The following is a 16736-nucleotide window of genomic DNA, read 5'->3' on the forward strand; positions in this document are numbered from 1 at the left end:
TTGTTTTGTGAAGTTTGCTCTGCGTTCAGTTATTTTTTTGATGAATTTCTAGGAGAGAAAGTGGTCTCTCCGTCCTACTCCTCCGCCATCTTGGCTCCTCCCTGATGTAGGGCATTTAAAATGAAATTTTGAAGTACATTGTAAAAAACCACCAGTTCACTTACTATACAATATCTTGGAATGTGAATATCTGAAAGAAAAAATTTCAATAAATGGAGTTACTTGCTGGAATTTACAACACAATAACAAGAAAAGTTTTGCAGCTTTGATTATAAAAGAAATGAGTTGTTTAATTTTACTCTTAGGTGCTGGTACACAGTTTCAGCACCCAGTATGAAGTCTGCATGCATTTAAATAACTTAAAACAATTATTAAAAGAAAGTTGCTAGAAATAAATGGCATTTATATAAGAAGGAGACGAAGTTCAAACTGCTACTGCTTTAAAATTTAAAAGAAGAAGAAATTCAAGTTCAGAACAGGATGTAGGATTTAGTAACAATTAGCAGCAGAGCAATTTCAGTCGCTTAGTTCCTTTGTGATAGCTATGTTCATCATTTAATCATTTTACAAAGAAAGGAATAGAAATGTTACTTTTGATTCTTATCAGCACTGTGACTGAAAACTTTATTATATGTTGTAAATACTTATGGCCCCAAATAGCTATTTGATTTACAGTTTAAGTATTGAAATATAATGAAATAGTTTCTACTGTGTTTGTAATCACTGCAAGAGCAGTATGAATCATTTTTCAAATAAAAATACTTCCTTTTTTGACCTTTCCCAAAGATGTTTCAAAGTACAAGAATGCCACTTTTTTTGGTTTGATGTCCCCAGACCTTTATTCATCATCTTGAAGGTGATTATTTTCTTAGTTGATCCTAGCCTTGCCAAAGAGTTCTATCTAGAGATTTAGATATATTATTAACTTAGAAAATAAATTTCAAACTACTCATGCTGTTTTACCTAGAATTATTACATTATTAAGAGTAAATATCTTATTAAACTCAATAGGGAGTCAAAAAGCGAATAAACAAGATTTATTTCTAAAGGAGGTACCTGAGTGTATATAAAATAACTAACCAAAAAATTAAAGTTAATAAAATGGGGCAGCTAAACCATATAAGTCAACAAAATTTATATTGAAAAGACCTTGTAAATATTAACTTCAATTTTCCTAGATTGCAATATGGAATTGCTATTATTTGAAGTCAAAACAAAACATGTGAGATATCTGATTTTACTTAAATTTATTTCAACAGAGTTTGTGTGTGTCCTGAACCAGCTACACTTTTTGAGACACCATTCCAAATGCTCGTATTTACTAGCCCTTTAACCCTCACAGCACCACCTTGATTTGGAAGCTCTGGCTATACCTATTTTCTAGATGAGCGAAGTAAAATGTAGAGCTCCAGATGAACAAACACCGCTTGGGAACTGTGTGGTCTTGGGTTGGAGTCATGTCACCTATTGAGAGTATCTCATGATTTCTTCTCATCCCTTGTACTCCTTCTGTCACCAAGTACTATAATTTCACTATTTCTTCAGATTTGTTCTATCTTCACCTTTCTGGGGCTCTTGCTATCTACACCTGAATAACCATCATATTATGGTCTAATAGTTTAGTAAATCTCAGGCATCATTCTGAGGACTTGAGAGGATTTGTGATAAAATTTTAGTACCCATCCTCTTTGCCTATTAACCTAGTTCTGGGTTTCAAAAAATGGTTTGTTTGATTCTTTGTGACCCCATGGACTGTAGCCCACCAGGCTCCTCTGTCCATGGAATTCTCCAGGCAAGAATACTGGAGTGGGTTGCTATTTCCTTCTCCAGGGATCTTCCCAACCCAGGGATCAAACCTGGGTCTCCTGCATTGCAGGCAGATTCCTGACCATCTGAGTCACTGGGAAGCCCTCTTACACAAAAGCTATTGTTTATACACTGTTGTAGGAGCCACTGTTTGTAGTCATTTTTGAAAATTATTAGAGTATAGTTGTTTTACAATGCTGCATTAGTTTCTGCTGTGCAACAAAATGAATTACCTATATGTATGGGTAATTTTGTGTCTTTTGTCACTTTAATTCACAGGCCCCAGATACTGGACCTAAGAGGGTGGAGGGAAATTTTTTTTCTTCCCTGCAATCGTGTTAGATGAGCTCTAGCTGCATGAACAAGCAGAATTATGGCTCTTGCTTCTTTGATAAAGAGATGAAGGCTTGCCAGCTCTGGCCTCTTGCTTGAAACCATTAATTTGAGATGTCAGTTTGCATTGCATTGAATTTCTGTGCTATGCTACACAGACTCTTTTGCTAGGACTTTCCAGCCTTTCACTGTTTGCGTCTCTCCTTTGCCTTACAGGAACATATGGCTATTTAAATCTAAATTAATTGAAATTGGCTAGTGGCTATCCTATTGGACAGTTCAGATATTGAACACATTCATCACTGCAGAAAGTTCTTTTGACTAGCACTGCCTTAGTTTGTTGCTAAAGGACTTGAACTGTGAGTAGACATAACAGCATCACCTCTCAACCTTGTGTTCCATTGGCTATATTGCTTTCTTGACATCTATATGAAATTTACAGCCAAATAGGCTCAGCTAATGGAGCAATAATCCATATTTAATTGTCTTAGACTTTTGAAAGATAATGAAAATGGTGAAGTATTAACTACCTGTATGAAGCACTACGGAACAGGAGCTACTTGGCTTAGCTATGAAGAAAGAGGAGATGATGTTAGTATAGTGTTCAGAGGAAAGGGAAATCAGCTGCAGTGATGTCATGCTGGGGTTGAGTTGGCTGATCCTGCCTGGCCGGGTAACTGTGCTTTTCCTCCCATGCCATTCCTGACCTCCCCAGTTAAAGACATTTCTGAGATGAAATAATAATAGTTGCTCAGGATATGAGATTGATCTGTGAATTGTGTGGTTGATAGTGCTAGTTGAAATTAACTAATAGATGAGGCTAAATGTAGCAAAAATTATATATCTTTTGTTTTGTAGAACTTTCTTAAAGAAAAGTCATAGTTGAGATTAGAGAGGTTAAGTCTGTGGTATTTATATTTCCTCTAGCAAAATCTCAAGAAAAGATAAACTAGGTAGTTAAATAATCCTAAGGGTTAGATTACATGAGCAGTCCAATCTGCTTTAAGTAAGCATTTAAGCAATTCTTGTTAAATGAATAATCTATTTTACATTTATAACTCTATTCAGATTTGCCCCCATAATGAGTGAACACTCATTCAATATGAAATGACTTTTCACCCACCATGATGACTCTTGAAAAGTGATATCGTTTTGATCAAATGAATCTTCTTTTTTCCAGCTAAAACGACTTGTTCACCAAGATACATTAAATAAGCCTACTGTGAAGAGTGACATTTCAACATTATAGTATCTTTGTGACCCCGTGGACTATACAGTCCATGGAATTCTCCAGACCAGAATACTGGAGTGGGTAGCTGTTCCCTTTTCCAGGGGATCTTTCCAACCCAGGGATTGAACCCAGGTCTCCCACATTGCAGGTAGATTCTTTACCAGCTGATCCCCAAGGGAAGCCCATTAAAACTATAAAGAGTGACATCTCAACATTACAGTATCAGGCAAAGACACATTCAGCAATTTACTTGACATAATTTCTGGGTAGAGGTTATCATACTAAATATATTTCAGTTGCCTGCCAGTAATGGATGAGTCCAAAACATTTTGCTTTGTGTGTGTAGGGGAGGGGAAAATCTTTCCCCTCTAACCTCCTAGGTCTTCTCTGGTTGGGGTCCTGACTGGCAAAAGACAGATTAATAAGAGAAAAGCATACAAGTTTGTTTAATTTCTTTATAAAGCCTCCCATGTCGTGTAGAACTCATGTTTTATGTGATAGGGGAAGCTTCATAAGGATATGAAGACCTAAAGAAATGGTTAAATCTGAATATTTTTATACTAGATTTGAAGAAGGAAATGGCAATCCACTCTAGTATTCTTGCCAGGAGAATCTCATGGACAGAGGAGTCTGATGTGCTACAGTCCGTGGTGTCACAAGGAGTTGGACATGACTTAGTGACTACACACACATACTAGGTTAGATGAAGAGTGGAAAGTATGAAAAATGTGTCAGGACAAAGGGGTGACCTAAGGCTATAAACTGGGGAAAATTAGCAAGGCCTGTCCATTCACATTCCTCTCCAGGTCCTTCCATATTTAGGGATAATGGTGATTCTTTTTTTTTTTTTTTTTAACAAATAAAAAGTTTAATTTCAGAAACTGAGTTCACCATTTATAGATACACTAAAAACAGTCAATGCAAATTCAGATTAATAATAAGTACAGTATTTTAACAAAACAACAACTTTTCTAAAAGGTCATAGGCAAATCAGTGACTCGTTTCACCCAGAATATTTAACTGGTTTGAAATAAGAAAATGAATTCTTTTCTAGACACTGAGACAAAAACTTTGAAGACATATTACTGTTAAAAAAAACCCTGATGACTGATAATCCATTCTGATTTCCTTGGGATCCTAAAATACCCCACTGATGGCTGAATCTTCCCTATTTTATAAAAGAAAATCTAAACGCCTAAGGCTATTCTTACAACCATAACATAGCAATCTTCTTCCCTGTTAATAAGCCACCTCTTCTAAAAAGAACTGTGTACATAATTGGATCAATTTGGGGGTCAGTGCACAAATTTCAAGACAGCTTCATGGTGTAGAGCCACTGAGTCAGAGGCTTGGAGATTCATCAACAGGATGCTGTAAACGTGTCACGCCGTGCACCGGCCCGACAGCGGCCCCACTGCGCGCACCGCGGACGTGGGTGTGTGTCCAAGCTAACCGTCCACGTGGCGCCAGGGCAAGCCCCTGAAATGGGAGCGCTCTCTGCGGAAACCCTACGCGACCGACCCTCCGTCATGTATCAGCTCGGGCTTGTCGCCGAAGCCACGTCTCCGTCATGGTCAACAGTTTCCTCCCAGAACACTCTCCCCCTCAACGCCCTTTAGAGCCGCAGTAGGAACTGCTCGGTCAAGATGGCTTCAACTCCACCTCCTATTTACAGATTTTATCTGACAGCTACAAAGGCTGTTCTGTTGCAATTAAAGCAATTTTTAACTAAAGTACAGTACCTGATCTGATTTTACATAATCTAATAAAAAGCCTACAGAATAAAACTGCTCACCTCTCCTCTGCCATTCTACTGAAACAAACTACTGATACCCAACTTGTAAAAAACTTTACGGTTACGAATGAAAACCTAATCATCGTTACTTCATCACTGACGAGACAAGCTGCTTCTAGTGGACTTCTGAAAACACACACCGTGGTACCTGCCTGAAGGACTGGTTAAGGCACGTGTGGCCGCAGCGGCGAGGGCCGGGCAGCCCCTCCCGCGGCCGTGGACCTGAGCGCCCGGCCTGCCCTCCCGCAGGGCCAGCTGCGGCGAACGCCAGCCTGGGCCGACGCCGGTTCTCACCGGGTGGCTCCGGCGGGCTCTTCAGTACTGTAAGCATATTAAGGGAAGATTCACTTTCAGAAAGATGAGTTTCTCAAAATGCTCCATCAGGAGCCTGGACTGGCCGAAGCTGCCGTTCTCGGGGGGCGTGCTGAACAGTCGCTCGGAGGGGACGATGCTCGGCGGGCAGCCCAGGAAGCGCACGGCCAAGGCGGAGAGGCCGGGCCAGGCGGCCCTCTCGAGGCTCCAGTAGGCGAGAGGGTCGCAGCTGTGATCCAGCACCTCCTCCTCCAGGTAGGCGAGCACCACGGCCTCGGGGACCTTGGGCCGCCCTCCGCGCTCACTCTTCTTCAGCTTGGCCATGAGCGCCCAGAGGCCCTCCTCGCCAGCGCAGTCTCGGGGCGGGGAGCCCGGCTCGCAGCCGTTGGGGACGGGCGCGGGCTCTGAGGTAGGATCCAGCGTTTAGCTCCCTGATCAAGTCCTGCTTGTACTGCTCTGCCTCCTCCTCGGAGAACAGCGAGGCCTTGTAGCGCGGGTCCAGCAGGGTGGCCAGCACGTACCTGGGGTCGTGCAGCGAGGCGGACAGGCGGCTCACCATGGCCTCCCTGAGGGCGCGGAGCATGGCGTCGATGCCCGTGGTCTCCTGGAACAGCATCTCCACCCTGCGGCTGAGGATGTGGATCATGGGGATGACCTGGCTCAGTGTGGACACGTGCGCGCTCATCTCCCGGCTGGCGGCGGCGAAGGGCGTCTGGGCGTGGCACACGGATTGCATCACCTCCCACTGGTCGCAGCTCAGCAGCTCCCGGAATTCGCACTGGACGGACAGCGCATTCACCGCCCGCTTCTGCTGGAGCAGCCGCTCCAGCATGTGGAAGGACGTGCTCCACTTGGACGGCACGTCCTGCAGCAGGTGGTGGGGTGGCAGCCCGTACTCTCGCTGCAGCTCCGCCAGCTTGGCCTTGGGCGAGCGCTGCACCCGCTCGCAGATCTTCCGGGCAGTGCGCAGCAGGTTCTGGACCATCCTCTGGCTCTTGATGGCCTCGCTGACGATGAGGTTGACCGTGTGGCTGAAGCACGGCACGCTGGAGCGCGCCCCTCGTTCAGCATCTTCCCGATGCTGGGGTTGTCGGTGACGGTGATGCCCACCTGCAGGCCACTGGACGTCACCCAGGCCTCCCACCAACACTCCTGCTGCTCCTGGATGCTGCCGCCGCTGCAGTCACAGTCCACCTGCGACACGTCCAGCAGCGCTGAGCAGTGGTGGTCCTCGCAGTGCGGCCGGGCCGAGGGCTCGAAGGTGACCCAGTGGGCCGTGAGGGTCAGGTACTCCCGCGTCTGGCTGCTCATCCAGATGCCCGACGTGAAGTGGACCACGCCGCTCTCGGCTTCCTGCAGGTGGGCCATGATAACGTGCTTCACGTCCTCGTACATGCCCGGGATGGCCGTCCTGGAGAAGTAGGCCGGCGGGGGCAGGGAGTACTGAGGTTTCAAGTATGCCAGCAGCCTGTTGAAGCCAACATTGTCCACCAGCGAGTACGGCTGGAGGTCAAGGGCGATCATCTCAGCAATGAGACTCGTGATTTTCTTAGCAACCGGGTGAGAATCGTAAAACTTCTTGCCGCCGTCGTGAGAGGCGGCGGCGCCTGCGGACGGCGGGCCCGGGGGTACCGGGGCGCCGGGGCGCCGGGGCGCCGGGGCGGAGGGAGGGGCGGCCCAGGCGCCGCCGTGGAAGCGCTGCAGGTGCCGCAGGAGACAGCTGGTGCCCAGGTTCGTCGGCTTCTTGCCCCGGCTGATGGTCCGGCCGCAGTGCAGGCACACCACCTTCGTGGGGTCTGCCGAGCAGACAGAAAAATGGTTCCACAGCTTGGAGGTCTTCTTGCTGTTGACGGGAAACACAGCTTGATGGTTTTTGGTGACCGTGGTCTGCAGGTCCGTCAACCGGGAGGACGTTTCGGCGGAAGCCAGGGTGGCCTAGGGTGAGCCGGCCAGGCCGGCCCCCAGGAGGCCCTTCTGGCCCCCGGACACCTCGGGGTGGCGCCTGCAGAGGTGCCGCATGAGGCAGCTGGGGCCCTCGTCGCCCCGCTTTCCGCGGCTGATGGCGCAGCCGCAGTGCCTGCACACGGCCTTGGGGCTGTCCGTGGGCGCCAGCAATGGTGATTCTTTCCTCAGGGTTTTGGGGGGACACCTCTCACATGGGGGTTACAAGTCCTGATTCAGGAGAGAAAAGAAGATCTGAGAGTCCTTTCTGCACTTGCCATTTCTCGGATTCCTTTAGTTTAAAACAACTTGTCAAGGCACTGATTTTGGGGTAGTGTGTTCTGAATTCCATCGTGTGCCTCTCTAAGGAGGGAGATGAAGATGTAGTATCTTCTGTGCATCTTCAGTCTGTTATGCCCTCCCAACCATAGCCTATATTTTGCCCCAAAGGTGTTTTTTTTTTTTTTTTTTGGCATATGGTTTTTAGTGCAGTTTAAGTGCAAAATAATCAGCCTCTAGATCTGAAAAATTGATGAAGAAAATACTTTAGAAATAAGAGTAAAGGACAAGTACAGTAGCACTGCATTTTATATACAAGTTGTATTTGTTTACTTTCAAGTTGCTGTTTATTACTAATATAAACTTGTTTTCATTCAACTGATATATTTTTCTCGCTGTGAAAATTGAGTATCTTGTGTTGAGATGGAACACATCACAATTTTCCCATTAAATTTAATGGGAACACATTTAAAAAAAGTTTCAAAGCTCTTAACGGCAGGGTTTTCGAGCACTAATGAACATCACTAAGCAGGGGATAGGTGTACTTGAAAAGCAGCGCTTTGATTGGGACACGTAATGACTGCTAAGCCCTGTAGAAGATCCTGCAGTTTGAGGTGCCACACTGTAAACGAGAAGTCTGGACAGTTTTGTTATAATTTCTGCCTAATATTTATCTAGGTTGCATTCTTTTGCCATAAAGCTGTCAAACTTTCCACTCTGCTTTTCTATCTGCCTCTTCACATGGGCTCCACAAGAGCTAGCAATATCACCAGCCTTTGCTAAATTAACATTATTCTTGCTGCAATTCACTAGCATTTATGAAATAATTCAGATGGCTGAGATTCTATTTTTTCCCCCACATTTAAAATTCTTTACCCAGATCTTTGCTTTATGTTATTTATTCATAAAAAGTTTTGCTTTAAGCTGTTTTCTTTCTTAAGAAATCTTTAATAAAGCACCAAAATACTTTTGAAAAACCCTTAGCTATTCCTCATCTCATTTTTTAAAACATCTTATTTCTTGGAATTACATAGGGCAATTTAGATAGTATAAAATTATATATAACTTTCCCCCAAGTTGTGCAGTGATAAAAAGAATCCTGCCAATGCAGGAAACATAAAAGATGTGGGTTTGATCCTGGATTGGGAAGATCCCCTGGAGTAGGAAATGGCAACCCCCTCCAGTATTCTTACCTGGAAATTCCATGGACAGAGGGAGCCTGGTGGGCTACAGTCCATAGAGTTGCAAAGAGTGGGACAAGACTTAGCGACTGAATAACAACAAGAACAACATAGCTGTAACTATATATGTATATATTTTTTCTTTCTAAAATGTTTGGGCCATATTTTTAATACTGCACTACAAAATCCCGTTTAGTGCTTCTGGTTTTTGTGAATATGTCTCAGTAAATCTGGTTTCCTGAGCTAAGTTTTGAGGGCTAAATAACTTGATAAGCTTTTATTGTAGGTGGATATGAAATGTGCTATGCTTCCTTCATAAGTAACTCTTCTTGTGTGCAATGGAAAAATCTTTTATTAGTCAGGACTAGTGGTCATTTTATTGTGGTCATGTATTTGTACCTCTAAATAGTCTCAGGGAGAGGAAGGTAAAGAGAATATCAAATTGTCTCATTCAGTTACTTATTTGATGGAGGAAGAAAGTTAAATTTAATGACTAATAAGATATACATGGCTTCCTGGTCATAGATTGTTGAATAGCAATTTTTAGGTTTAAAATGTGAAACATTAATCTCATCATAGATGATTTTAATCAGTGATTGTATCATTGGACAAAATAAACCTTTAATAAATATTAACACTGATTTGTACAAAAATATATTATTTGGGCTTCCCTGGTAACTCAGCTGGTAAAGAATCTGCCTGTAATGCAGGAGACCCCAGTTTGATTCCTGGGTTGGGAAGATCCCCTGGAGAAGGGATCGACTACTGACTCCAGTATTTTTGGGTCTCTCTGGTGGCTCAGACAGTAAAAGAATCCACCTACAATGCGGGAGACCTGGGTTTGATCCCTGGATTGAGAAGATTCCCTGGAGAAGGGCATGGAAACCTACTCCAGTATTCTTGCATTGACAGAGGAGCCTGGTGGGCTACAGTCCATGGGGTCACACAGAGCCGGACACGACTGAGCGGCTAAGCACAGCACAGCACATGTGTTATCTACTTTAATAAGCATTTTATTTATTGAATTTATGTACATAATGTGAAAGACATTGATGTTAAAACTAAGTTGTGAATATCCTGTATCATATTACCATAAATATCATTGTTTAGGTACCAAACATGTGTCTTAAAGTAGTCTAAACAGATTTACTTTTGATATTAACTTTTACTTATTGGCATTTTAAAGTATAACAGCTTGGATTTTTAAGTATTTAGGCCGTGCCTACATGAGCTAACTACTCAAGCAAGAATGAAAAATACTTTGGTTTATATCTGGATAACTTTAGACCAAACACATCCATTAGTAGGGAAAAGTTTTATCAACCTAAACTTTCTTCTCTCCCCTGTTTTTAGGGCTTATGTTGGCTGAATTGTCTGTTTAGTTTCTACATTCATTCATTCATTATATTGTGTGTTCAGAAAACTATTAACTGTCTGATTAATCCTGTGTAAAATCTCTAATATTTCTTAAATTTGTGAATTATAATTTTTCTGAATTAGCTCCTTTAAAAATTCAAGTTCAATAACAACTCTTAATAAATCATTATAATTAACTCCAGTGCAATTCTATGCTAAGGAAAATATTTTATTTGGATAAAATATTTACTCAAATCTATATGTCATAAATTAAATATTTACAATGAAGTCTGTGTGTTCTTAGTCACTCAGTCATGTCTGACTGTTTGCGACTGCATGGACTGTAGTCCACCAGGCTCCTCTGTCCATGAGAATTCTCCAGGCAAGAATACTGGAGTGGGTTGCCATGCCCTTCTCCAGGGGATCTTCCCAACCCAGGGATCAAACCCAGGTCTCCTGCATTGCAGGTGGATTCTTTACCAGCTGAGCCACCAGGGAACCCCAAGAATACTGGAGTGGGTAGCCTTTCCTTTCTCCAGGGAATCTTCCTGACCCAGGAATTGAACCAGGGTTTCCAGCATTGCAGGCAGATTCTTTACCAACTGACTACCAGGGGAGCCCATAATGAAGTATAAAATATATTATTATCCAAACAAATAGAAAATTCACCACTTATTGAATACTCAATATAATCTGATATTTTAAATATAGGATTATTTCATTTCCATTGCTGTTTCCTTAAAAACATTTGAATTACCATGAAGTATCATAAAGAGTTTTACAGCATATGAATATCTTCAAAGGTTAAAAAAATCAGGAGTCTATTGCCTGTCATCTATAGAATAAAGTAAAAATGGGAGTGGGGATTTGACTTTGAGTTAAGATGGATTATGTGTTAGTCACTGTGCTTTAAAAAATGAACCTCAGCAGTCCTTTTAGGTATTTATTGTCTCCACTTTACACAGGAGAAAACTGAAGTTCAGTGTAGTTAATTAATTTGCTTAAAGTCACACAGTTAGTAAATGGTGAAATCAGTATGGTATATCTCATGGTATATCTCATACCAATTTTTTATACTGTAGGGCAGCAAAATGTGCCACCCTGAGGTGTCTCTTTGGCACTGAGGACTGATTTAGTTTGATTATTTTTAAGACTGCAAAGACTCAGGAAAAACTTTTAACCTTCCCCCCAACTGCCTAAAAGAATGTAGATGGAGGACCTGTTTCAGGAAGGGCCTATCACCTTCGATAAGTGTATTATCAACTAAGTGTGGTAGGGGCTTCCCTGGTTGCTCAGCTGGTAAAGAATCCGCCTGCCAATGCAGGAGATGCAAGAGAGAGACTGGTTCAATTCTTGCCTAGAAAATTCCATGGACAGAGGAGCCTAGTGGGCTATAGTCCATGGTCGCAAAGAGCCACACCCTACCAAGTGCAGACGCACATGCGAGGCATGGTAGACCGGGAGGAACCAGCAGTCTATTTTTAAACATTTCTCTCTGTGAGAAATTTCTCTTCATAGTTTCTGCACGTCCAGAAAACATTAGTTTACCAAACATTTGCTTTTCCATCTCTGTGTGAATTACCTTCCTCCATTTGGAAGTATCAGACTAACTACCCTCAATATCATCTTTTGTCTTTAGCTGGAGGTGGTATTTAAGGTAAGAGTTTTGGCCATTTTGGTGAGTTACTCAATTTTCCTGGGTCTTTTGTATGTATACATGATTTTAAACTTTTGTTTGATTTCTTCCTGTTAATCTATTTCTTGTCAACTTAATCCTTAGACCAGCCAGAAGAACCTAGAAGGATAGATGAAAAATTTTTCCTTTTTGACACCCTGTTACCTTCATTCCTTAATTATTGAAAAGGGATCTTGATATTAGCTTTTCACAATAGAGAATGTCATTTCAGTTTCACATAATGAAGAATTCACTTTTAAGCACTGATCTCAGACTGCCTGGAGAGGCTAGCCTCAGGTTTCCAAAGTTCCTTGTTTGATCCACCCAGTTTCACCGTCTATGTTCTCTTGTAAGGCTTCAGCACAGCCCTGTGGTTAGACACTGGGAAATGGGGAGTGAAAAAAGGGGCTTGCCCAAGGTGTGTGCAGACAAACTGGAACTTTAGTTGGCGTCCTTTGTCTGTGCTGCTGAAAGCGATCGGTGTCATTTCAGGGGGCCTCCGAGGAGCCCTGCCACTGCGGTCCTTTCTGTCTCAACGTGGAGAAGAATTCAGCGAGAGCAGAGTGGTAAACAGGAAGTGATTTATTAGAATAGGATGCGCGTGAGGCTTAGAAGTGGGTGAGAAATGCCAGCACCCGGAGGACTTAGTGGGTTACAGTTTTATAATCAGAGCAAGAGGGGTGGGGAGCGTGGGGAGATCTTTCTTTTTCTCAAGTAGCGGTCCCGTTTCTATTGTCTGCTCCTCCAGATAGGGCAGGGAGGTTTACTTGGCCCCGTATGGTCAGGCCGGACTGTCATATAGCACTTTGGAAAAATATTTTCAAGTTTCAGTACAATTGAGGGTCTTTCACTTTGAAAAGTCAGCTCTCCATAAACGATGGCTTTTGTGTGCACAGAGCCTGTTTCGGGGGTTGCTGACTTACTGAACTCATCGCGCAGGACGTGGGTCTTATGCCACCACTGTTTCATCGTTTTGGGGCATGTCCAGTGCTCCTGCTGCGCGGCGTTGTTGCTAAGCAAGCTTGCTTGGTTTTGTGTTAAGCAAAGCTCCTTTCTCGAGTAATCTTTAACTTACAGGAGTTTCCCAGATTTTTTCTTCTTACAATCCCCTAGTGGGATTAGCTATTTAATCACCTATTTGGACTCTTTTATTCTGTCTCTATCACTAGCAAAGGCTTTTTCCACCACACTTCAGTGAAGACAATTGGAGAATTAAACAGATCCTATGCAATGTAAAATCTGAAACAAGGTCTGATGATTTAATGGAACTCATTTTGTTTATCTGTTGAATAATACAATACTACTACTACTAGAAATTAGAATTTACTGAGCTCATCAGAATACTTAATATCTTCTGTCATTATTTCTCATTTAATCTTAGCAACAATCTGTGAATTTCCTTATGTTGAAAATGAAGAAATTTAGTCATTTAGACAGTAGGAAACATCATACAACTGGAAGAGCTAAGTTTTGAATAAAAAACTATGACTCTAAAATTCTTGCAAGTAATCATGAAACATCAGTCAGTTCAGTTCAGTCGCTTAGTCGTGTCTGACTCTTTGTGACCCCATGGACTGCAGCACTCCAGTCTTCCCTGTCCATCACCAACTCCCGGAGCTTGCTCAAACTCCTGTCCATCGAGTTGGTGATGCCATCCAACCATCTCATCCTCTGTCACCCACTTCTCCTCCTTCTTTCAATCTTTCCCAGCATCAGGGTCTTTTCCAATGAGTCAGTTCTTTGCATCAGGTGGCCAAACTTTTGGAGCTTCAGCTTCAGCATCAGTCCTTCCAATGAATATTGAGGACTGATTTCCTTTATGATGGACTGGTTGGATCTCCTTACAGTCCAAGGGACTCTCAAGAGTCTCCTCCAACACAACAGTTCAAAAGCATCAATTCTTTGACGAACAGCTTTCTTTATGGTCCAACTCTCACATTCATACATGATTACTGGAAAAACCATAGCTTTGACTATTTGGACCTTTGTAGGCAAAGTAATGTCTCTGCTTTTTAATATGCTGTCTAGGTTGGTCATAGCTTTTCTTCCGAGGAGCAAGCATCTTTTAATTTCATGGCTGCATTCACCACCTGCAGTGATTTTGAGGCCAAGAAAATAAAATCTCACTGTTTCCATTGTTTCCCCATCTATTTGCTATGAAGTGATGAGACCAGATGCCATGATCTCAGTTTTCTGAATGTTGAGTTTTAAGCCAGCTTTTTCACTCTCATCAAGAGGCTTTTTAGTTCTTCACTTTCTGCCTTAGAGGTGGTATCATCTGTGTATCTGAGGTTATTGATACTTCTCCTGGCAATCTTGATTCCAGCTTGTGTTTCATACAGCATTTGCAATGATGTACTCTGCATATAACTTAAATAAGCAGGGTGACAGTATACAGCCTTGACATACTCCTTTTCCTATTTGGAACCAGCCTGTTGTTCCATGTCCAGTTCTGACTGTTGCTTCTTGACCTGCATACAGATTTCTCAGGAGGCAGATAAGTTGGTCTGATATTCCCATCTGTTAAAGAATTTTCCACAGTTTGTCATGATCTACACAGTCAAAGGCACTGGCATAATCCATGAAGCAGAAATAGATGTTTTTCTGAAACAATACTATATTTTTAATCATGAAACATACTCTATTTTTAATCTCGTATATTCCTCCTTCTCAAATATTCCTTCTTTAGCAAGCTATTTCTAATGGCACCAACTGGACATGGTCCCCTTAAATCTATATAATGCCAGGTTTGTGTCTTTATTTTGAAGATGTCTCTTCTTGGTTTTTGTTTTTTGAAGTTATTTGCATATTTATTGTACCTCCTATTCTAGACCCTAACCTTTCCAAGAACTTCTCAGAGGTCTGAGTTAGTCAAGAGCCTTTATATACACCCTCCTAAATTTGATGAGAGAACCCACTTATGTGCAATTTTAAGATCCTTAGAATTTAGCCATAGAGACCTGAGACTCTTTTTAGCAAGTGAAGATTTTAAAAGTGTGATTGGATTGAAGAGTTGTAGAAGGACTAAGGAGATTAATTTAAAATATTGCTACACTTGCTCTTATAGTCTTGTTAATCAAGCAATCTAAAATAATGACAAGGGAACTGAATCCTCAACTGTTTTTCATTAAAGCAAAGTCAGTGAGGGTACTTTTCCAAAAACCACCTGAGAAAGTTAAAAGGAGATGGATGACTAACGAAGGACAACCTAAAACCAGATTTCATTTTGACAATGCTCTGAGAAATGCTTAATAGCTTTCTGTTGGTCATACGGCTATGAACAAAATCCTTACCAGGACCTCCAAGTCTGTGTGTTTTCTAGCCTCTGATTTTTTCATCATCTTCTAGTTCTTAAACTCCTCATGTGCAATCAAGAAATTTTGCACATTCTGTTCCCTCTGTCTGAATTCAACATGCAACACTCAGAAACTCATGTTTCAGTCAATAATTTTCTGTATACTGTCAGTTCTATGCAAGGCAATGAGAGAGATTTGGGGTACAACAACATAGTTTTTGTCTCAGATTAATTGAAATCTTGTCAAAAGTATGTGTAAACATCTTAAAAATGAATTAAAGACAAAATAATAATTCTGGGAACTAACATTAATAGAAGGAATATCACAAGGTACTTTGTGGTTTGATGTCCAAAACATAGTATTAATAGTACTAATAAACAGTACCAGTCAATCCTAAGGGAAATCAACCCCAAATATTTATTGGAAGGACTAATGCTGAAGCTGAAACTCCAATACTTTGGCTACCTGATACAAAGAGCTGACTCACTGGAAAAGACCCTGATTTTGGGAAAAATTGAAGGCAGGAGGAGAAGGGGACAACAGAGGATGAGATGGTTGGATGGCATCACTGACTCAATGGACATGAGTTTGAGTAAATTCTGAGAGATGGTGAAGGACAGGGAAACCTGGCGTGCTGCAGTCCATGGGGTTGCAGAGGCGGACATGACTGAGCAACTGAAAAGCAACAACAACAAATAGTACTATGCTTCCCTGGTAGCTCTGATGGTAAAGAATCTGCCTGCAATGCAGAAGACACTGGAACAGCAGTTTGGTAGTCTCAAGTTTCTTGAACTCTCAACAAAGTAAAAGGTCACAATCACCTACTTCACAGTCATACAAGTTTGCATAAGATCCAGTTGGTTACTGGCCCTAGTTCTTCCTCTGTGGGTGGAAGGAGGGTGAAACTAAGTAGGAAATGTGACTGTGAAATTGCAGTGGATGTTTACAAGTCCCCAGTTTTCTCCCCATAATAGACTGATAGAATGGGCATGAACTTACTAGAAGCTTCTTTGAATCCCTGCTACTGTCTTGGAAATTCCAGATAGTCAGAGTTATCCCTGTTCATAATTTAGCATGAGTTTACCCCTACCTACAAGGTGGTGCCAAAGGATCCTGAGATTAGAAGATTTCCATGTGCGCAATTAGGCTAATAGGACTCTTGGATGGCTAGCTCTACAGGTTTACACATTTCAGTAACCATTACCATAATGTAATCCATATTTTATGCTATTGATTTTTTGATACCAGTTATTGCATTATGTCAGTATGATTTTCATTTTTAGTTAAATTAAACTGATGTGTTTGTTGCAAAGGTCAAACGAGATAGTCAGTGTAAAGCACTGTGATACACCCTAACACATAGAAAAAAACAACTCAGAAATTGCTGGTTATTATGTTATTTGTAATGTTTGAATATCTGGTTCAAAGAACATTTATAAGTGATGCTAGTCGAAATATTTAACAACTGCTATGGCATGGACAGTGGGCAGTCAGGACAAATACGGCCCAAAGCATCAACCCATTATTCTCC

General features: G+C 42.1%; 1 protein-coding gene across 1 annotated transcript; it reads right to left on the bottom strand.

Annotated features, from left to right (window-relative positions):
- Nucleotides 1–5480: 5480 nt before the first annotated feature.
- Nucleotides 5481–12878, bottom strand: LOC136164245 (zinc finger BED domain-containing protein 4-like). Its single transcript, XM_065929001.1, is given in 5 exon segments — nt 5481–5898; nt 5900–6533; nt 6536–7626; nt 12344–12440; nt 12677–12878. Coding segments are annotated over 5 exon segments (2442 nt in total).
- Nucleotides 12879–16736: the final 3858 nt, after the last annotated feature.

This window comes from Muntiacus reevesi, chromosome 3 (assembly GCF_963930625.1).
Source record: "Muntiacus reevesi chromosome 3, mMunRee1.1, whole genome shotgun sequence".
In the NCBI taxonomy this organism is placed as follows: Eukaryota; Metazoa; Chordata; class Mammalia; order Artiodactyla; family Cervidae; genus Muntiacus; species Muntiacus reevesi.